This window comes from Catharus ustulatus, chromosome 1 (assembly GCF_009819885.2).
Source record: "Catharus ustulatus isolate bCatUst1 chromosome 1, bCatUst1.pri.v2, whole genome shotgun sequence".
Taxonomy (NCBI): domain Eukaryota; kingdom Metazoa; phylum Chordata; class Aves; order Passeriformes; family Turdidae; genus Catharus; species Catharus ustulatus.
In genome coordinates, this window is record NC_046221.1 from 21,831,080 (window position 1) to 21,855,244 (window position 24,165).

Consider the following 24,165-nt stretch of genomic DNA (forward strand, 5'->3'; position numbering starts at 1 on the left):
GAAGAAAGGGAACGTGCAAGTGCCTAGATAAAATTTTAGCACACTAATTTGCCTCTGTATGTGCATGAACTTACGTCAGTGGATTACTGAGATGAAAGTGGAAGTTTGCACTGCAGGCTGCAATGGGAATGTAGAGAGGCCCTTGAGATGGGTTTGTTTGAATTGTTACAGTGGTTTGTTTAAAAAAGAAACAACCCAAGTAATAATATCTTCTTCCAAAGTGATATCTAGCTTTTCTTTCACAACAGGCTTTGGAAATTAGAGATTAAACCTAAGATTAAAGCTACTTGAAAAAAAAAATAAAGCAAAAAAGTGCTTGTCTCCTCACTGCCCCATTGAATATACAGTGGATCACTTAAACGTAGAATACATCTACTTTAAATTGCTTTCATCAGATGCATACTTTTATTAATAAGACTTAGGATAAAGTTGTTCTAAGAAAATGTAATGCATGTCATTGTGGCTGAGCAAATCCAAGCTTTCCCTTTGTGCCCTCCCCCAAACTAGAATGTTGGTGCAGTAGGTATAAAGTTGGCTTAAAACCCTGAGTGGCTGAGCTTGATGTGGTGTTACCCCCAGAGCTGATGTCACAAAATCAGCTGGGGTATTGAGTCAGTGGAGAACTCTAATGCTGAGCAACTGGAAAATATCAGTGCATTAACTTTTCATTCCATATTGATCCCCAAACAGAGTTTCAAAGAACTCTATTACAAAAAAAGAGGGGTTTAAGTAGGGATTAGTTTTTCATGTCTTGTAAAGAATACATTATGCATGTGGCAAGCTAAAGCTTTGAAACTCAACTTCCATCTGCGCTCCATGACAGTATTTTATTTAATTCCATGTCTAAGAGACAAGGTTTGGAAATAGAATTAGTTTGTGTCATGCACAGTTCCTGTAGAGATCAAAGGCAGACCTGTTAATGCAACTATTGCTATTCATGAGTTTCATAGCCATGTGAGTTTCAAGTTAATTATAAATGCTTGTTTAATCACTTAACAATAGGGTATCAGAGTCTCATCTGGGCATAATGCATATAGCTCCCACTTTTTTTAATTAAAGCAAATTCCTACCTTTTTTCCCAAGAAATTAATTATGGTGGTAATGCTTTAGGCTCTTGCAGGTCAGGATATGCAAATCTTCTTTTACATGTTGGGACTGTTGCATGATGGATGTCTTTATTTTATTATCCCGTAACTGCCCCTCCCTCCCCTTTGAATACAGGGGTTGTATAGTAGCCTGGTTTTCATTGTATGCGGCATAAATTGCCCTAGTTCATACAACAGAATTCTTTTGTGACATTTTACTAAAAATTGTGTGCATTATCGCTAGGACATAATGCATTGTGAGATGAATGTATTTATCATTTTAGTTTATGAACATTTTGTTTAATGGATTTTAAACCTGAAGAGGTAAGTAGAGCACCTGTCTGACCTTCATATCACAGGCAACTGTGCTTTATTTGAAGATTGAGGATTAAGACTAATTATTTTAGTTAGGATAAACGATTTCAATCCCCTGGAAATTAAATTCTTGTGCACTAGGGGAACCAGCCACAGTGCCAGCAATGCCTGAGGCAGTTGGAGCAGGAAGGAATGTTAGATGAGAAATATAGATGAATCAACTTGATCTGCAGAGAAGGGGGAAAAAGCCCCAAGTGCTACCCGAGCGTAGCTTCCTCCACAGTCCTGAATCCTGGTTTTCCACAGAGATAAGAGCAGAATGCTCTGATCAGGCATCAGGCAGGGGCTTCTCTAGTGTCAGCCAAGAGAGTGGAATATGCAGTTCTCATTGCACTCTGCTGTTTCTGAGGAAGAGCAAGAGAGAGGAATAAAAGAAAAACTCAGAAATTAATAAGTTGTGCATTTGAGCAAGAAAGTTCCTTCTTGACTTCGGAGGTGTGGGATTAATTATAGTAGGTATAGCAGGTACTCTGTGCAGAGGACCCTACTGATAGTCATCCCCTTGAAAGTCCCCTATAAAGTACACAGTATTTAGCAAATTTGGATTACAGTGCTAAAATGAAGTGCCACAAACAGCCACTTGGGCTGGCTTCACAAATGTTCTAGAATCAAACATTAATTCTCTTAACATTAATTGCAAGCGTTAATTAAACACCTAGAACTAAAATTAATGCTATTAACACAATTTTTTTTTTCTCACGGCCTGAGTGAGTCTACTATCTAAGAGTAAGCTGTTCTCTTGTTGGCAAGAAATAGCACCTGAGTTTGCTTAGGTTCATTGTACAGCTGTTGGCTGTCTCTGTTGGCAAGACTAAAGGTCCTCAGCTGACTTGAAGTTTTGCAGTTTTGTTATTATGCACAGTGATCCAGCCTTTCTTGCAAGAAGAGGAGGTCATGTTCTTCAGATGCTAGTCCCAAGGCTGCTTCCCTATCCCCTTGGTTTTTATGTGTTACTTCTCTGAACCCCTCTGCTTTCTAAATCCCTTCCGAATCTGGGTCTGAGAACCAAGCTGTGTTGGATTTCTGACTAGTGTAGAACTTTTTTCTTGATGCCAGGGACTGCAGCAGCCTTGGGATCATGTGGAGAATTGCTGAACAGGCACTGATCAGAGCTCCTGTGTCCCACCCTCTGCATGGTTGGGTTCCCTGGATATTAGTGGGAGACAATCACCCCAGCTGAAACCTGAGTCACCTGTACTGGAGGGGAAGGTTGTGTAGCACTATTGATTTTCCTGTGATGAGGGCCAGAGCCAGTTCTGAAGAGAGGATGTCATCATCATCTTCACTGTGAATCTTGTTCAAGCACACATAGTTTGCTATTTGAGGTATAACTTGAGAACTTACTTTCAGCTGGACAACATCAATGAAGTCTGTGTGCTTCTGGAGGGATGTTACATATACATTTCCTTTTCTTCATACAAACTTTGCTGCTATTTTGAAGTGTGATTGTCAGTAGAGCATTCTTGATGTAGCACATTAGAAAGATACGATATGTAAATGCTGGAGTTGGCATCTGTGACTAAAGCATGGGGAACAGTCCTTTTTCTAGGAAAATGTTTTCCTTTAGATAAATGAAAATCCTATTGTTTGGCTGGGGATTGACCTCACACATGGGCAAAAGGTTAAGAGACAGAAAGGCTTATCCATTTGGCACGTAGGATTCAAAGCCAGGCGTGTTGCCAGTAAGCTCAATCAGAGCAGGGGACACAATTTTACATAAAGTTCATAATGGCATTTTTTAAATAAGCAGGAAGTTTTCTTTTTCTAATCAAAACCTAGATTATTTAAATATCTCTTTCTTGGGTAATATCCTGACATTGTCCATGGATAAGGGACCCCCAAAGGAAAAGCTAAGTGATAGCAGCTGCCTGTGTCAGCCTGTTCCCAAAAGAGATCATCTGTCCAGCAGACATCAGTGGGAGTCTGCCTGACAGAGGGGTGTGTGCACAGAAACCAAATTGCAGGATTGGGATCTAAATAGGATTGTGATCTTTTGACTTCCATGCTGTGTCATAACTTTTCTCTGTTTATTCCAGTATGTGGGATCTGACAATTTGCCTTTTTCTGAAATTGGTCAGGATTTTATTTTATGTGTTATATTACTGACTTTAAAAAAAAGTACAACAAACAAACAAACAAAACCCCAAACCACCTAAAACCAGTGCTTTCCACTTTTCAAGAGTTTGGTTCTAGAAGACACAGTGATTACAGCAGTCCTCAAGAAAACCATTCCGAAACTGAGTTCACAGCAATATAAAGAGCAGTTGTGAGTATAAGAAGGGGTTACAAATGCAGAAATAGTTCAAGGTTAATTGTATTTCAGGCAAGGCAGTAGGGTTCATAGAGCAGATGGCACAGGAAGGATTGCTCAGAGAAAGTTTAAACTTAGTAAAATCTCAAAAATCAGATTAAGAAGACAGATGGGATTCTGGATTGGAATGCTACCATTTAGGGATTTTTTTGCCTTTTTTTCGCTTTCCCAAATTATAACCTTGAAGATGGTGGAGTTTTTTATATAGGTTGCAATAAATTTAGTACTAGAAAACTGGGAGGGAGCTGCACTTAAGCAGCTGTTTTCACAGTAACTAGTAGTTTTGGTTTGCACTCATTTCAAAAACAAGTAGGAGGTTTATTGTTTGAAGGAAGACAAAGGACTATAAGAGAACAGATTTACACTGGACTTCCTTGAGCATACCTATATATCAGCCTTAATCTCTTTGTGGAATTTACCCCTGCATTTGCTGATTTTATTTACTCTTTTCCCACTAACCTTCTTTTCCCATTTTGCTTTAGGACTCTTGAAGCAGAGTTGAAGGGTTGCTCTATTTAACATTTGTGAGTAGCCCATTCCTACCTGTACTTCTCAACAGTGAGACAGGCTTTTTGCCCATCCAGGAAGGATGTTTTTGTCTGTGGTTTTTCTTCTGGAAATGACAGTTAACCTAAGTGGTTCTTGCTTTGGACTTGAATTCCTGTAAGAATATAATGGCAGGACACACATGAGTGGTACAGGCATGTGGCTGGTTCTGTACCTGTGCCCACCAGTGCCACCAGCCAACAGGGAAGTTCATGCCAGACAGATGATGCCTGAAAGAGATACATGCACACCACACCAGCCAGGAGCCAGGTGCATCAGACAGGGCTGTGGCTTAGACATAGCCTGTCCTGACTGTGGCTGGCTTGTCTGGAGAAGTGAGAGAGACCACAGCTGCCCTGGGTGATTTCAGCAGCCCAGGGTCTGTCACCTCAGCCAGAGGTGCTGCTTTGGCTCTTAAACGAGGAAACATCAGCACTCTTCACTTTCCCTCCAGGATCTCACTATTAGCACAGAACAAAGCTCCTCCAAAACTTAGCAAATACTCCTACTATATATAAAACAGTGCGACAATGAAGCAGGCTTCCCTTTAGCAGTTCATCTCTTATAGTGCTTTCAGTTCCCTGCCTTCATCTGCAGCTGTGCTTCTTCTCTGAGTTGTGTGTCTTTGATTGTGTGAGTTCCTTGCTGTGGTAGGCTGCAAACTCAAAAATAATCTACTTGCTTTATACCCACTGTTTGCTGAGAGTTCCAACTAAAAAGTTTGCCAGATATTTTAAATACTCTATTCCTTAGTTAAAAGTCTTTTAAACAGCTACTAATTGATTTCATCTAGTATATGTAATACCTATGCCTTTTGATCTAAGACCTCCCTATTAATTAGAGATCAGACTGATCCTGGGTTACTTGTTGTCTTTACTCTGCTGCCTTACTTCCCTTCTCCAGTTCTCCTGATCCTCAAGAAGTGCCTGAATATATTCTAGAAATTCTGATACTTACTGTCTCTTTTTATAGGTTATTCTCATCACATCACTGTTTGAGAGGATGTTTTCTTCAACAGTTTCCTTCCAGTTTTGAGCTTTTAATCATTCAGTTGCTGTGGAAATTACAGTGATAATGTAGGTTTAATTTTCATGACTTCACTGCTACATTAGATCAGAAAAAGGAGCTGTTGCGTGGGTGAAGGCCTGAATTAAGCAAGTTGTACACATTTCACATTTTTGTCAGGGAAGATAACACATGGAAAGGAATTAGGATTGTTCAGGCTGCTAGGATTTTTTCTATCTGCTCAGAAAAAAAAATTTAAATATAAAAAAGAAGGAGAAAACAAAAAAGAAAACAAGAAAAAAAAAGTCTGATCTAGGGACTGTGTAGTTTGGAACAGCAGTTCCAGTCTGCTGCCTTTCAGTCCTCTGTCTTGGGTGATTGCCTTTGTCATTTCTGTTTAGAAGAAGGATTTTGGAAACCCATGTCCTTCCTTATCAGAAAGAGAGAGGGATGCAGAAAGAGAGAAGTTTGCAGATACCAGTCCTTACATAGCTATGGAGTGAGAGATAAAGAAATTTCCTGGCTAGCTCCCTGAGTTGGGAAGAGAAAGATGAATTTGTGTATACAGGAAAATTTTATTGGATTTTTCTCATGATCAGTTTTAGTAGTAGTCTCTGTTCTAGAATTTTGGTGTATATAATGAATTGAATTGATATGATACTTCTGTTGTTTTCTTATCCTCTTCCTTAATTAGTATTTAATATTGAAGAGCTCCTTGATTCCTTCTTATCTATGGTTGTTTTTAGAGAAGGCTAAAATTCCCTTTTACTGAAATTGCTAACGCTGATGTTAAGCTTGTCCTCTTGCTTTTTCTTTAAGGCAGTACCCATTATTCTTAACCTCATCTATTCTTGCATTCTTTGCTAGGAAATTCAAAGTGGAAAATGCTAAGAGCACAGCTATCTGGCTCCTATCCCTCCACTTTGAAAATTAAAACTTACACTGTTTGTTGCCCTCACATTTGTAAATATATGAATATATTTTTTTTCTTCATTGATTAATGTGGCTGCCTTTCACATACGCAAGATACCACAAGTTGCTTGGTGGTCAAGGAAAGGTTTCTAAGGAGACACCCTGTATTGGGCACCAGAGTATGTGGACATTGCTTTTCAATGTACATTGCTTCCTTTGACTACTAAATGCAAAACTTGGAAGAAATCCAGACTCTTTAATAGCTAGAATGTATTTCATGCTGATCCCATCTAAATTGGCATCCCCCATTGCCAAATTCTAAAGCAATGACTGCAATGATGATGAATTTCTCTACTGGGGTTTTTTTCAGGGCTGCTTGATACTGGTATTTTCAGTACTGTAGGATTCAGAGAGAAGGTCTCTGCTTGTGAAAGGGCCCAATATACTGATATTTCTGGCTGAAATTCCTTTAGGACATATGTGCTGATACTTTTGTATTAGGTCTTCATGTCCTTTTAAACTTTTAGGTTGTTAAACTTGCAGGTTGCTGTGTTTTTCCGCCTATTCAGTTGTGTCATTTCACTATTGAAACTCACCACAAAGATTTTGTTGAGTTCTGTGTTTTCTTCTTGGTGTCATGTCTTGCTGGCTCAGGCTTTATACCAAAATAAATTCTTATAAGGCATTAGTAATAGAACAGAACTGTACCACCAGTACTGTTATGTAGAAATCAGTGTAATGTTTTTGAATATATACGAACAGGAGGTCATGCTCTCTCTTCTGGGCATCATATGCAGAAATGTTTGCACATAGAGTGGGAGGATCTTGCTTGTGAGAGGCTGAAGTCTCCTGGCACAAAAAGGGGATTTGCAAAATGCCATCTACTACCTTAGGGAATGGGGTAAGCTGAGTGAGAACTTCATGCAAGAACAACAGAATTTCCAGACTTTAGGATGGGAATGAGAGAAAGGGGAGAGTTGGACAGAAAAGTGGGAGGGAGATGTTCATTTAAGAGGAAGAGGCAACTGGAAGTGAAAAGGACCCAAGGAGTGTCTTGATGGAAGCAGTAGATCATTGTGGGGTCTTTTCAACACAGCATTGTATTTAAGTCATGGTTATTGCAGAAAGGCAACAGCTGGTGCTTTAGAGCATGAGGCAATTGAACTATTGTAGGCACAGAAAAATAATCATAGATACAGAAGAATGCCTTCCAGAGGGACTGTCTTGCACAAGCCACTCCATTTTATGTAACAAATGCCTGGTGACACAATGCATGGTTTAGTCATAGGAGTGCCCAGAGTGGACAAATATTGTACATCTGGAAACATTTAAACTAGTAATTAGTTTCTGGAAAAATGGCAAATTAATCAAGAAAAATGTAGTCCATTGTGCTGGCTTCAGACTGCATATCTGCAGGATGTATGATTCTCCTGACTGCCTTAGCCATCACTTCTTTACTTCTCGCCAGTAGTATTGTGGGGACAGGTGATACAGTAGTGTCAGGACTGCTGCTGTCACTGCTAGCACTCTGCATCCCACTGATTGTCCTGTGCTTTGAGAACATGATCCTGTGGGAATTGTCTACCTTGGTTAGACATCACCAGGGAAGTCCTGTGCCAGCTGGGACAATCTCTCCCACCAGAGCTGAAAACATCCAAGCGCAGCACAGCCTACTCTGTTGCCCACTTTCTTCCTGGGCCTCGGCCACAGCAGATTTCCTCCATTCCATTGCTACACAGAGAGAATTGCTTTGGGAAGGAGTGAGGAGCATACCCCACTTGCAGCCTTTCCCTGTCCCCACTGCTGCTGGACAAGGCTGGCTGGAGCAGAGGCATAACAAGGCAGGGACCTTACAGAGAGCTTCCATGCCCTTACACAGGATGTTTGATAGCACACATTTAGAATTGCTGTAGTACAACAGTACTCTGTGATGACATGTTGCCCCTCAAAGGGAGCGTTGCCTGCCCTGGAGCTGTGCTGCCCAGCTGCGTGTGGGTCACAGGTGGAAGATAGATGCCTCATGGTTGAAGTTAGCTGTTGGGCAATAATTCAGAACCTGGTCTGGCTTATAGCAGAATCCGCAATGTCTCTGAAGAGTGACTGCCTGAAATGGAGAATGTCAGGCCAGTACAGAAAGTCTTACGTGACACCAAAATGTCAGAGCTGTTGTCTTTTCAGTCATTGGTGTGTCAGCGTGTTCTAACTGCTGCCTCCCACAGAAGCTTTTCAGACAATAATCACTGTGGTTGTTTGTCATTACAGAAGTAACGCTGAAGATCCATGTAAGTGATGCCAGCACCCATCAGCCAGTAACTGAAGCCTTCATTGAGATTTTTACCAACCAGATCTCCATTGCATCTGGAACCTCAGGAGCAGATGGCACTGCCTTCCTCAAGTTTCAATATAAATTGGGCAATCAGCTGATAGTGACTGCTAGTAAACATTCATATGTGCCAAATTCTGCACCATGGAAACCTGTAAGATTGCCTGGTAAGAGATCTTTATTTTTGTTCTGAGGTAAGATATTGCATCTAAAGGAAGCTACACGGTTTTGTATGATGTGTTTCAATGCTTGAGATCCTGGGTGGGAGGAGGAAAATCTGCACATTTCAAAAATAGTAACATTTCTTCCTCAGTTAAACTGCAGCATCAAGGCTGAGCAGAGATTTCACTCTCTTTCTGGAGATACAGTGCTACATCAGTTTTCAAATAACTGTTGGTGCTCCTACAGCTCCACAGAAAGTAGAAATCTGTTCCAGATCATTTTCTTTATGGGAGCTCTGCTTCCAAGAGCCTTGTTTCAGCAACTGTGATGTACTCTTGCATCTCTTCCAAGGTGTAGCAACAACTGTTGCACCATAGACTGTAGTGTACAAAAAAGTCCTGGTCTTTTAGTTCTTAGCCATGTCAATAAAATAGTTTTAATCTGCAGTTATGTTACCCAGATGTAAGGATTTTTACTAACTTAATTAGCATGGTTTTGCTTCTTCCACAGGCAAACAAATATAACAGAAATACTTGCATGTTAGTTTTTCTCAGAATGCCTCAGAACCTTACATCAGTTATATGAGAGGAAAATTGAGTCATGAAGCCTATTTCTGTACTGCTAAAACGAACAGATTGAGAGTGGCTTTCAAACCTTGAGATGTAACATCTATATGAAGATCACATCCCAAGTTTCATCTGCCTTTTTTGTAATCCTCAGCTACAATTAAGGTTCGTGTAATTTGGGAATGGTCTCAGGCTTGTATTATACCCAAATCACACCTAAAAAACACATCCCTCAGGTTTGATAATCAGCCTGGGACAAAGCAATGTAAGGTTTTAAGTGCACTAATATTTAAATAGTGTATACGTTTCCCAGGGCAGTGTTGAACTCCATGCCTTGGCTCCATTTTATTTATTAATATCAACATAACCAGAAGGACTGAGTGACTTACTGCAAGGTCAGGTAGCAAATGTATTTTCAGAAGAGAAAAGGAACATGAATCTCTTCAAACCCAGAATTATGCTTCAGGCATTTCAACATGCTGTTTACTTATCTGCTTTCACTTGCTTCAGATAAGAGTGACTTCTTCCACATTTTCTGTACTGTATTTCACCATATTTCTCAGCTACTTAATGGAGCTGCAGCAAAGACTTAGTCAAGGTCTTTGGGATGTAGCGAAAGAATAAGAAGCAACTGAACAGAGTTGCAGCCAGGAGAGTTGCAAATAAGTAAAAGGCAACAATTCATGAAAGCAGCAGCAAAATTGGAATAGGTCATACAGAAAAGTTGTGAAATCTCCACCTTTAAAGACATTCAGAACTCAACTGGACAACCCCTGCTTGGTGGAAGAGGTGACGTCCAGAGGTCCTTTCCAGCCACAATTGTTCTGTGACTGTTTAGAAATTTCCTTTGGGTTTTCTTTAAATAAGATGAAGTGCAGCTTTCTCAGCATACTTCATGTGCTTTTAAATGATTAAAGTATGCACTAACCTTGCCTTGTGTCTCATCTCTTTCTGACTCATACCCTAGGTCTTTTGAATGAGATGTACTCTTCCATAGCCTGGAGTTTGTTTGGTTAGTTTTTTGCTTGTTGTTTTCTTAAATACTGATTTTGAGAGAAGGGAATGAAACAGGATATTTTTGTTTTAGTAAATCAACATAGAAGTTTAAAGAGCAGTAATTGTATATGTTCCACAAAATCTTTCTTTCCATGGTTGAAACGTGAGCTTAGCTCAGAAAGTGGATTAGTTTCACCTCTGATCCTCCCCCACCGAAACTGGTAGATAGTTTGCCATTGATTTAATTGGAAGTAGAATCCTTTCTTTTGCTTTCTCTACCTTGAACTTATTCCTTTCTTTGATTAAAGAAACAACAAGTTACAACTCGATACACCCTTTGTAGATTTGATAGGGTTGTTCTTTGAATTAGTCCTGCAAAAGTACATGATATAAAACTTAAGATACTTAGGCTTTTATATTTTGTATTGACTAAGATGCTTATAGTCTTTAAAAAACTTTCCAAGAACTGTTTGTTTTTAAATGTCCTGTATTTAAATGCTATCATGCTTTTAACTAGCACAGTATAGAACTTCGGAAAAATGTGCAAATTGTTTTGTTGTTATTTTTAAGCTGGTTTGAATGATGGGGAAGAGGCAGCATATCTCAATCTTCATTCTGCAGTGTGCAGTCTGGGCACAGCTGCATCCTCATTTCCCAAAAATGCTTGTCAACAGTCCTAGGAGCTGTCCCCTGCAGTGCAGATCCCCCACTCTGAGAAGCATTCCACCCAGGGCAGTGTTTAAGCTGATGTACTATCCTGTGTGCTGTGGTAAATTAACTTTGGCCATATTTACCTCAAATGGGAAAATTATAACCATGAGCAGGGAGTAGGTTTGAAAACCAAAGGGTGATAATGTTTAAAGTGCTGTAGCAGAATTTTGCCTAAGGATCAGGATTCCTCCATCACAGGCAATATGCATTGGTAATAGTGTTCTGCTGAAAAGCTGTGCAGCCACTGAACTTGTGATATTATTGTAGTAACTTCAAGAAGTAAACATCGAGGGTTTTCTGTTCTTATAATTTGGCAGAAATTAACTTTTCTTATATTAACGAAAATAATGACTAGCTCTTTACTGCTTAAGTAGGAGGATTATTTATTTACATAGTGATAAATGGTAGGAGGAAAAGATTTAAGATCTCTTCTTCCATTAAAATATTTATCAGCAGAACCATGACTCCACTTATTAACAGTTCATTAATTTAACATCAGTTGAGTTGTTGAAGTGTTCATGATGGGAGATGTGTTCATCTGTCTGCTCTTAACTACACTTAGATTTTTCTTTGTAAAAAATTTGGAAGAAAACATTTATGACTGGTAATCCTTATTTAAAAGGACACTTCTTTTTGGAGCAGTGTTTGCAGTGAAGAGAGGGAGTTGCACAGACAGCACAGTTCAGACTTCGTTGGTTTAACTCCAGCCATCAACTAAGTGCCACCCATCTACTTCCTCTCCCTCAGCCTCCATGGGGTGGGGAGGAGGATCATAAAAAGGTAAAAACCATGGGTTGAGATAAGAACAGTTTAATAGTTGAAATAAAGTAAAATATAAGAATAAGAGTAAGAATAATGAGACTTAACAAAAAGAGAGTGGAGAGTAAAACCCAGTTAAAGCAAGTGAGGCACAATATAATTGCCCAGCCCATCCCTGAGCAGCAGTTGACCCCTGCCAGACAGCTCCCCCCAGTTTATATACTGACCATTACATTCTGTGGTATGAAATTTCCATTTGGCTAGTCCAGGTCAGCTGTCCTGGCTGTGCTCCCTCCCAGCTTCTGCAGCCTCTCACTGACAAAGCATGGAAAACTGCAAAGTCCTTGACTTAGGGTAAGCACTACTCAGCAACACCCACACCATCAGTGTGTTATTGACCTTATTGTCATCCTGAATCCAAAACACTGCATTGTACCAGCAACAGAGAACAAAATAGCTGCATTGTGGCTGAAACCAGGACAATCAGTCAAAGCAAACTATGGTATTCACTGTGGTGAAATACAGTTTTAGGAGCTTTAGGATGATGCTTATGGTATTTCTGGGAGAGGAGAGCTCATCTAGAATCGTTTACCTGCAAAATAAGGTTAAAAACTGGGAAAGCAGAATACAGTATTTCAGGACTTGTCCTTGGCATAGCCATTCAGGCAAATGATGTCCAGCTCTGGATCCATACTTCAAGAAGAATGTTTAAAACTGTGGGCTTTTATCAGGGGTGATTAAAAGATTGGAAAATACAGTTTACAGGGAAAGACTTGGAAGTGCTTAATTTATTTTGTTCACTAGTGAGAAAGTTCATGGGGTAATTTGATCATAGTCCATCAATACCTTCATTGAGAATAGGAAACGGGTAAGAGAGAATTCTTCTGTCTGGCAGGCCTGTATAAAAAGAAGATCAAATGGCTGGAAATTGAACCTCTATAAATTTTGATGGGTAAAGAGGCACATAGTTTAACTGCTCTCATAATTATTTATTAGAACATTGATGCTGTGGTGTTTTCTTCACCACTGGACACCTGTAAAATAAAATTGGAGTTTTTCTACAACATGTTTTCAGGTTTTGGTACAACTATTGAATCTGCAGCAGTTATTAATTCAGAGAAAGCTGTAGTTATACAGGAATAAGGCTGGATCATCATTGTCATCCTTCTGGCTTTAAAAGCTGTATCTGTCTGTCTTTGTCATGCTGAGAAAAGATTGTGCAGAAAAGCCCAAGGGAAGTTTAGAGGTTATATATTCGTTATAGTCTGGCATATATGGAAGAATATATTGGCGTGGTTGATTGTATTGAGCTCCCCAGGGTGTCTAAATTACATTAGCTTTCTTCATACAAATTAAGTTACTGGAATAAAGACGAATTTTGTAATTGTGTGGCCTTAGTGATACTTGCACTAGGCTTTTTTACTTACGTTGCCTAGTGTGTAGATCTGTTTCACAAGATGGGCCTTGGAAAGAAAATGTCCAGCTGCACTTGCAATAATATGATACTTAATTTTTATTTTTTTATTTTAATGATTTTATATATATCATTGAGACCATCTTTTAGATGGTGGTTGTTTTTAGTGTGATTCTTGTAGTTTTTTCTCATTTCTCCCAAACACTAAAATTTCCAGTCTTTAAAAGGAGAATATATTTCTTAAAGCAGAAATAATGTAGTCTCTCTGTTGGTAACTAACATCTGTATGGTCTCTTGGATTAAGTAATAAGTATTAATTTAGAGGAAATGCATAAAATTCCAGAAAATCAGAAGAGATCATGTTGTTCTTCTGTTGACTATTTCTAGGAATGCCTTCCTTATCTTGCATTTACTTCAGACTGGGATGAGTACTCTCCACGTATAGGATGCTGCCCAGTTACCAAAAATAACTAGTCTGCATTAGTCTTCTCCTTCTATCTTTGAAAGCCACATGTGGACTGCAGGCAGTCATGCTCCTTTCTGTTTTCATAGATGCAGGAGGCAGGTGGGCTCTGTGGCTAATTCCTTCCATATTTTGGGTCTTCTGGTCTGAAGAACTTGGCATAAAATTATATCCTGGTTTTCACTCTGCAAAGATGTGTGTGCATACTTGACACAGCCCCCTGCAAGAGTGTCAGTACCCAGTGGAAAGGGAGGTCCTTGCAGATAGACTTCTTGCAGCAAATACCATTTATCTGTCCCCTTTCACACCACTGGTAGGAATACAGTAGTTCTGCTAAAAATAGCACTTCCCTGGTGTAGGTGGTGACTCAGTAAGTACATGCTGCATTTTAAAGCAAATTATTCAGACTTATTCATCATGCTTTGCCCTTCTGTATAACTTACGTAAGCATCTCAAAGTACTTAGATTTCATTAAAATCTTCCTGAGGTAAGAAGTGTAGCTGTTGCACAGAAGAATAACTCAGCCAGATTGAGTTAGCATTTCAGTTCTCTTTATTGTTATCTTGTCTTTCTGTGGAGCTGGGAATTGCTTCATGTAAAGCATGAAACCCTTCTTTACACTTCAGTCTTCAGTGCTTTGAGCTACCATGCATGACGTGCAGGAGTCAAAGCACAGAACATTTTGTTTAGTTCAGTAGTTACTCTGGCAATTTAACTGTTTGGTTCAGAAAATGTATGTGGTTTCTGTCATGTATACAATATGATTTTAATACTTTGGGTGGCCTGCTTTTGCAAAAATGTGAAGAAAGTAAGTGCTGTTGTTGTTGGATTATGTTTATAAGAATTTAAATATATCCCACTTAAACCACTTCTCTCCCACAGTGTTCTCTTCACTGAGCCTCGGCCTTCTTCCTGAACGCTCAGCTACTCTGATGGTCTATGATGATGTAGTCCAGATAGTCTCAGGATTTCAAGGTATGATGGCTTTGGAAGGTTGGAATTGAAATTTGAGGGATGCTAAAGAAAAAGCCTGACAGTCCAGTGCTTTCTGAACTCTGTCCTGTGAATGAGACTGGTATTCTATGGGGAGTTCTGAGTTCCCTGAGGAATGCTTCTCTGTGGGATTGTTTTACCAAATTAATAGCTGAATTCATCCCTAGCTGCTGTGACTAGGGAATTCAAGTTACACGGTAATAAATGAGTTTGGACTTAAGTGTGCCATTTGAGAGCTAGAGATTAAATTTCTTATGCTATCTGTTGGATGTTTTTTCACCTAGCCTCATTTAACCATCATTTTCTGGTGTTCTTAATGTTTAAGATTTTTCTCTGGTTTTATTTTATTCCTTGCTCTCTAATGTAAATTACTTAGATGTTTCAAGCATAGAAAAACTGAGTATTTCTGGTATCTGCATTGTTGTATACCCTGTATAAACTTGCTTTTCCTTGGAGCCCTTGTCAGACTGCCTGCAAACCCAAGACCTACACACTGGAACCCACTGTATTAGAAACATAGTTTGAATAACCTTTCCATAAGGCCAAACACAGATGTTAAAGTAACTGTAGAATCAATTAGAGGAACAGTGTTTTCTGAACTGCACAGTGAAAAATAAAATGTTAGTGTGACTTAGGGGTCTGACGTAAATTAGTCCAACTGATGTGCTGGCTTAGGTAATTTTGTTAATAAAAGAGCAGGGGTTTTTAAAGATACTTAGAAGCAGAACAAGGCCATATCCTTCCTGTGGGCACTCTTACAATGCATAAATGGTGTCTTATTCACAGTAAGTCATGCCATAATTTTAAACTTTACTCGATAGTTAATAAACAAGGGAATAGTGCCCTCAATAGTATTCCAAGATAACCTTGTTCTATCTGAGAGAATATAATAGGATTATGCCTTTCTGATGTATTTTTTTTGTTAGAAGCCATCTAGATGCAATAGGCTTTTCATTAATGATAGCACTAGATAAGACTGGAGCTGAAAATGCATTAAACAAATTAGGTAGCTGATGGAATACTTAGAAGGAGCTGGAGAAAGAGCTGCTGTACATATATTCTGCAGTTTGAGAGCTGGACATTGTCTAATGGAGTAAATTAGATGGACGGTGAACTGTGTTAAAACACAAGGGATTCCATTAGGCAAGACATGAAGCATTGTTTATCAACAGTATTCCACTATCATGGTGTATTAAATGCTCTTATTCTTATGCAAATGTGCTAATATTATGCAATTAACTGGAAAAGAATAGTATTTTCATGTTCACAGCTTCCTTCAAAAAAGCAGGGGATGCTAAAGGACTAGAGGGATGTTTTAACAGTTGAATGAGACTCATAAATATTTTCAACATAATCTTCTTTCCTTCAGTGAATTGATCCAGTCTGTTAACAATATATGTAATTTCTAATAATGTCACTGCTTCTACTGGGATAGCGGAAAGAAAGGATGAAGGAAGAAAGTGGTACCTGGAATATGCTAAGAATTGGGATTTGAACTCTCAGTCTTGCCCAGTAAAATCTCTTTTGTGGTTCCAGTCCACATTTCTTTTCTTGGGACTTCTCTTGTGATGAAGCCTAAAAGAAAGACAGCCTAGACATTGTTCCAGTATTTGAATGGAGCCTCTCTACTCTTGATCCAAAATCCTTGTGACCTAGTTTTTCTCTGTGATTTCTCTAATTTACTTCCCAGTAACCTCACGCTGTTTCAAAAGAGCTGATCAAGAGTTACCTTAGTGCAAAAATGAGAGCAAACCAGAACTCATTATACCAGGGGACAGGCTGGGAACCACTGGTGTTTGAAGCACCAGTCAAAGGGAAAGAAAGGCCTGTCTTGGTACACTAAGTTACCAATTGCATTTGAATAATTAATCAAGTAGGCAATGTATTATGCAGTTGAGAAGTTTTTCTGAGTTGATGCATGCAGCTTCATTTTCATGATGGCATTACAATCCTCTGCTGTGCTCTGTCAGTAATTGTGAGGGATGGGGCTTGCCAACCACTGGGTCATTTAGGTTATTTAATACCAGCACAGTGACAGGCTGAATTTCAGCATTTAGTGAATGGAAGCTGTGTGGGGACCCTGCATCTGTCTCTGACCTATGAGCAATCAGAGCATGAATTGGTGAGATTTCAGATGTTGCTTCACATAGATTAAACCTCAAATGCTGGTGTGGTGCCATGTCACACATCCAGTGTGACAAGAGGTGCCTTACAGGGAATCCTTGAGGTTACATCCTCAGGTGTGTGCTGGCAAACTGCAGCTGACAGCATTGAAATCTGGCTGATGTGTTGACAAGAGACTGTTAAAGAAGGTAAGATCAGTGCTCAGGACTCTTTATCTCATGTACACGTCATGTAGAAAGAGCTCACGTGCACATTTTACACCTGAATGTGCTTGGGTTTATTAAGTAAAAAACGGATTTAATATGTAAAAACGAGGTATCTTCAGTGATAGAAGCAATACTAATAACTCACTCCCAGTGATAAGTGATGACTTGTTGAAAGATACTCTTATTAAGAGTCTGGTCAGCACAAGTTTCTACCACTTCCAATTCCGTCAATAAATCTGTCCCAAGACACATGCCCCAAAATCCACTATGGCCTCTGGTAAAGGAGAACATTGGATTATCTTCCAGCAAGGTGGTGACAGAAGGTGAGAACCTTGGTAGCTGCTTCCCTCACAAGCCTTTCACTGGAAGCTCCCAGTCTCCTGCCCCTTTGGAGTCTCTTGCCAGGTGTGGGAGACCCAACTGAGGAACTGAGGGGAGAGTCAGGGTGAGTGGCAGGTTTTGGGTGAGCATCGATATGGAGGAATTTGTTTTTCTAGGGTGTGAATTAGCTACTCTGCACTGATTTATTCAATGTCTGTGTATGCACTTTCGCAGAGGAGGCTGTTTCTTCACCCTCAAAGCTTTTATCTGAGTTCATTGTTGCACATGTTTCCTGCCAGGGTTGGGGCTCAGCCATAAGAAGTTTTTGTACTTGTAGAATTGAAGGAGCTGAGGTTGGCTCTCTGAGTCCTCCTTGTCTAGGTAAAATTTGGCAGCTCATGGCTCACTCAGTGCAAAAATCCATCATTTTTTTTAAATAGAAAACTGATTAACTGCTGTATTGGAGACTCAACAACAGTTACTTAATTTCTAATTTTTGCTTAGTTTGTATCTTTGATTGCCAGTTCTTGGCAACTTGAATAATGCATCTTAAGCGGAGATTTAGACAACAGTCCACATTTCTTTTCTTGGGACTTCTCTTGTGATGAAGCCTGAAAGAAAGACAGCTTAGACATTGTTCCAACAAAATTCAATTTTACATTGATTTATTGGTGATAATCCTAATGGCAGTTTCATTGTTGTGCATTTTTTTTTCCTGTCTTGTTACTGTGGGTATGTATACCCATAGGCTGTAGGAGCCCACTCAGCAGTGCAGTCAGGGTTACAAAGTGCCTGAACATATCAGTCCCTGAGGTACAGCAAACTGCTACAGTACTGCAGAGCACACAGGAGATAAATCCTGCCTCAGTTTGTTGCAGTCAATTTACTTAATCTTTTATATAGTTTTCCATTTATATCTAGAAATCAGATAAGGAAGATTTCTTCCCATTTCACACAGGTGTTGTTAATGACTATATTAAGCACTTAAAGATAGTGCCAGTCTTGAGAGCCTGCTGTCAACACTTAAATGTTTCAGAAATTAAAAAATAAAAACAATTTTTTAGCTTTTTCTTGCAGAATTATCAAAGAAATGACAACTAAACAACGATCAGCTCTTTGGAGGTGCTTATTCCTGTACACAGACATTTTTCTTGGCCAATACAACATTTTGTTTGTTTTGTTTTCTCACAGCTAGATCTCCTGCTGGAAAATTATGCAAGAAAAGATTCCAGTCTCTAGGTTAATGACACTGGCAGTTAAAAAGCTTAGGAGCAAGTGGAGCTCATTATTCTTTCTCACAGTGAAGCTACATGGAACCTAAAAGTGCTGCCAGAGACTAATGGGGGCAAAGATGCAAAATTGTTTTGAGTTGACATCTTTGAACACATAGTCCAATGTGAATTTAGAAGAAAACTGCTTGCCTCTTGATTTTATGCTGTGTGGGAAGTATTCTATGTGTATTCAAAATAAGCTCTGGAGAATACAATAGCTTTTGATTTAAAAATTAATTTGCATGTTGTGCACACAAACTTGGAGAGGGAGTCTTGCTGTGTGTTGCTAAACAGTATTAATGGTGAGTATCCTTTGAAAAAGACTATTGACTTTAAAAGCTGGGATTTAAATGAGACATGAAATGCCATAGTACATGAAACAGTCTTAAATCATGTTGCAGCAAAGACCCTTCAGTTAACATCTAGTGAGCTTGAAAGAAACACTAACACTGTACAAAACAGAGGAAAAGAGAGAAATCTTACATGCCAAGTAATCTGGTTCTATGCAGATGTGTTCTTTGCATGAGAAAATATGGAAAATCTTTTCACCTAAGGTTTACCAAGTGAACATTTTTGTTTAGTGATTTCAATAGCAACTGGTCTCATTTCTAGAGTTAGTTTTCATGACCAAAGCTTTACAAATTCTAAATACAAAAGTTACATAACTTCATTGATGCTACAGATAGAACTGTGTCTTAGAAAATAATTTTGAAAAGTATAAACTAAATTTATTTTGCTATTTCAGGGAAAATAAAATTTGAACAAATATGATGAATGGGATGCTTTCTTAAGCTTTTTCATACCCTACCTCTGAACTTAGCTTTAGTTTCAGTTATACTAATTACAAGAGGCATGTAATGGGAGTGGAGGAGACATAGCCAGAAAAGTTTCTGACGGTGCCTCCACAATTTTGGTCTAGAATACTTGTGGAAAAATAATGGCAACTGCAAAATTAATGTAAAAATACTAGTGTTTCATCTTTCGTAATAGCCTTCTTGATGTCTCTGTTCTTCTCAAGGTACTGCAAGTTATAATGAAAAACATGTAAAATTGGTTCCATGAATATGAACACCTAAATACTCTGCCCACCTTGCATATAAAGTCACTTTTAATATTTTTAGGTGCACGGACTCAGCCACAAGTTCACTTTCAGAGAAGATCTGTGAAATTGCCAGAGAACACTAGCTACAGTGATTTGACAGCATATCTGACTGCAGCCAGTTCACCTTGGGAAGTGGACAGTTTCCCTTATTTGCAGGGATTAGATGGAAATGGAACAGGTAACCCACTACTTTGGTTTTGCTCTGATTTCATACTGGTCCAGGGCTTGACTTTTGATCCTGTAATTTTTTCCATTCCCTATTCCAGCAAACATTCTTTCAAATTTGGGTGACATGATATTTTCAACTGCCATACCAATATGCTGTTCCAGTGAGCAAGAGGGCAAGGTCTACTATCCCTTAAATGGGGCCACTGAATAGCAAAGATGAAAATGCCTTGGCCTTGGGAGATCAGGAGATTTGGTCACAGTTTTAGATGAGAGCTGAGTCTCCAAGTGCTCTGAATGTGCACATAAAAGATGGAAATTAATGTGAAGGAGCAAGAAAAAACTTTACTTGCATATGCCATAAAATTCTTCATCTTTTTTTCTAAAAATAAATAAAATGCCTACATATCTAGGATTTAATACTGTGTTGTTTCAGTGGCTTTGTTGATACTTTTGAATGTAGCCAAAATGTGCATATTCGTCTAGCAACAAAGAGAAAACAATGAATATTCATAGTAGAAACACAACAACTGTTAAATTCAAAGTTATAATACATTTTTATGACTGCAAATGCCTGTTAGTCTTTTTCCATTTTTCATTCAGTCTTCAGAGTGAAATAATTGGTGTTTCATAGGTAAGAGAAAAGTAGCAGAATCAAGAGCAGAAGCCTTCAAATTCTTAAAAGACTGGTATGAAAAGGAGAATAATTTATTTTCTGTGCCTGTAATGGGTTAGAAAGATATCAGTGGCCATGCAGTGTAGCAAGAGAGATTCAAGCTAGTGATTAGGAAAACCTTGCTATGATGAGGATAGTTTAAGCTGTAGAATTGTTTGAGGGTGTTGGACAGAGTTAGACAGTCACCTGTGAGGATGGCAGAGACATAGCTGAGCCTGCTTTGAAGCAGCCTGAATATTCCCTTGAGGTCTCTCTCCCTGCTGTTTCTCAGGATGTATTTACTTGTGATGTGTTGATCTAAGTGACTTTGAATGCTAGGTCACGTGTGTAAGTGGTAGCTTCCTAGCTTCTCCCTTCTTCCCTTTGTACAAATCTGCACATCTCCTTTTCTATTTCAACAAGAAATGTGTCTGCCACCTTACTCCAATCCTTCTGTCTGCTCCAGTGAGTACATCTCATCCTGTCTCATTCTATCTCCCAGTCATTTTCCTATTCTCATATTCAACCTTCAGTTTTCTCTGATTTTTCATACTCAGACATGATCAAAACCTCTTTCTCTTTTTTTAAATTAAGGAATGCATTTGATCTTCCTCATTTGTCTACTTTCTCATCTCCTTTTTATCTGTAAACCAACTGAACAAACTGCTGGCAATGTGTGTGGGATTCCTCTTTCCAAATCTGTCCTAAGTACTCAGCAACAGAGCTTCCCATTCTTGCATTTATTTAGTGATCACAGGTCTTGCCAAGGCTTCAGATGATGCCATCTCGTGGGAACTGCACAACCAGGGTATTGTCTTTCTCCTGTTTTACCTCCTAGCCTCCTGTAAAACACATTAATGCAGCCTTAGGTTTTTTAGTCTTCTGTATTCTTGCATAACAGAAACTTTTATACTTGAGCACAGGGATTCTGGATTTGACTTTTAGATGTTAGGTAAAACTATGTTGTAAAAGACCAAAATGTCTGGCAAAGAAATGGTGTTTGAGAGACTGAGAAGAGCCTTGTTTTCTGAATACTGTAGTATTCAGTATGGTGTAACATAGACTACAAATGCAATGTGTTTTATTATGCAGTATAGTAGAAGTGAAATGTCCTCTGTCTCTAGTAGAAGCCTCTTCTGATGTGGAAACATGAAACTTTAAAATCCTAAAGTTGAATTGACATTCTTTTCTTCATCAGCAAGTAACTTGGTGAAGACTTGGCCTGGAAAACTTTGGAAAGCATAAAAAATGAGGTCAATACCTGCTGGAGATTTTTTATATTTTTGTTCTTAAAAGAAAAAGAATATTTACAAATTCTAGAATTCTAAAAAACGTAGCATTGATCTGCATGGGAAATTTTGGAATTCTGCAGAACACTGTCTTCCCTCTCTACCTCCTCTTCTTCCCCCACAATTACTTCTCTGTTCTTTCACAGTTTATTTACATGTCTGTAGATATTTGATGGGGTCCCTCCATTTAAGTCCCTCAGTATTTGCCCAGAACGGCTTTATAGTAGTTTTAGCGAAAACATATTCTCTGTGAGTTCAACACTTTTCATAAAAATCCCATCTGGGTGTGGAATTAGTAATACAGAGCAGTGAAAATTCATTGCATGAATCAGCATGTTGTAAACATAAAAATTTGAGGAATTTCACTGCAAGTAGTGATAAGCCTGTATAGTGTTAGCTTATTGTTTTTATTAATCAGCAGTTGGAGAGCAGGAGGATGGTTTCACAAAATCTTGTCCTTTTACTAAACTAAAACTAAACAAGACTTTCCATCATCTGCCTCAATGGACCAAGCTGGCTGATTACCATTTCTCCTCTTGCTTTTCGTGGCTGCTTGTTTCTTTATAAAGTATCATGTCTGAACTGACAGTGAATTTTATCTGATTATTTTTAAAGCTCTTTACAGGTCACCAGATGTCAAAAATGACAAGAAATAAATGAAAGCTGACATTTATCGAAGTCCATTCCCATTTAATCTCTGTGTGTGCTTATCAGTTTTATAGGATGCGAGAGTTTCATAAGCATTGATTTTAATTTGCCTTCACAACAAAAAAGAAAAACATTTTATCTTTTTAACGAGTATTAACATACTGTACAAGGTGGCAAACTGGAAAATTATTTCTTGATAGAGGTCAGTGGATTTCAGAAATTTCTTCATCCTTTAATATACATTTTTCGGTGTAGTGCTGTGCAAAGTATTAGTGCATCTTAATTAAAAAGTGTGTTTCACCATCAGAATGCTTTTTCTTGGACTGAAAAGTAATTTTTACAGATATATGCTATATGAAGACAGTAATAAAAGAAAAAAATCAAAACTTTCAATATTTAAAAATATACAAAACATAAAACATCATGTAATCCTTTATATTAATGTAAAATCTGAAGTTACACTTTTTTGTTTGTATACACAAGAATGTCATCAAGATACAGTACTTGGCAAGAGGAATTTCTCTGATACCAGCCTGAGAGCTTTAGTGGCCCAAGTCCTGAGGTCAAGCATCAATCTGACAGAAGTTACAGGTGCATGGCAGTGTACTGAATGATCAGGAATAAAGAAACAACTTTTCACTTACCAATTCCTTCCTCTGTCTCACTGTTTTATGTTCTAAGGTGTTAAGGGGAGCCTGTGTTTATAAATGCATGGGTAGGCTGGCAACCTTCCCCTACACCCTGGTCTGTTTCTAATCTGTTGGCTCTGTGTCTGTCCTACATGGCCACCTTCAGAGTGCTGTTTTCTCAGTGCTTTAATCCCTCTGTAAGGTCAGCATCTGGCTGTGCTACACAGTCAGTGAAGGCAGCTTGCACATCAGCTGTGTAGCACTGACACTCACCTGGAAATCTGGGCAAAATGTGCATCAGACTAGATGCTTTCATAAATGAGCCACATGCAACATTACTTCTGGTTATTTTCCATTTCTTCAATTTGCCAGTCTTGCAAAATCCAAGGAATTTAAAAGTTGGTGAAGTTTTGTCACCCTTTTTTACCTTCCCTTTACCACTTTCCAAACCCCTTTCCTGGTGATGTCTTTATTTGGTGAGTTGTTACTCAGAGACATCAAATTTAATAAAGGCCACTCCTCAAGATTTAACCAGAGTTATAAGAAATCATAATGGTCTCAATGCTTTCCCATCATTCCCTCAAGTGTACTCATCCTGTTGAGCATTGTGGCCGGGATGCCTGAGGATATCCGAAGACCATGTGTTGTGCCACCACTGCTGGGTGTGAATGTGCCCTCACAGGCAGTGTGAGTAAGGCACCAGGCTTACAGTTAGAGCAGTACCCCATCCCTGTCAGCCAGGCATCCCTCTTCCTTCTCCCTGATTTGCCCCCTGGCAGGAAGAGCAGCCGCAGAACCCCAGCCAGCAGGGTTGGTGCTCTTTGCAACTGCAGCATGTGGGGCTCCAGCTCCTTGCAAAACTGGAAGCTCCATCTCTTCCAATTTGAACTACTCTTGCTATTACTACTCTTGCTTTGAGCTGCAGATCTCAAACTCAAGAGGATTTTTTTTCACCTGTTTATACATGTGTAGGATTTTTATCCCTGTCATTGATTCATTTGGTTAAATCAATGAAGGGTTATAATGCTTTTTAGAAGTATGTTGTCATGAAGTAACATTGATTGGCATCCAGTTTAAACATAAAGAATAATTACTGCCTTAGATAAGAAGATAACATTGATTATGTCAATAATT

At 38.9% G+C, this 24,165-nt stretch overlaps 1 protein-coding gene across 1 annotated transcript in view; it reads left to right on the forward strand.

Moving 5' to 3' along the window:
• The window catches only part of LOC117002430 (protein FAM171A1-like), a 95,833-nt gene that overhangs the window by 49,532 nt on the left and 22,136 nt on the right, over positions 1-24,165 (forward strand). The window contains 3 exon segments of the mRNA XM_033071541.2: positions 8,497-8,724; positions 14,511-14,603; positions 19,665-19,823. Coding sequence (XP_032927432.1) covers positions 8,497-8,724; positions 14,511-14,603; positions 19,665-19,823 — 480 coding nt within the window.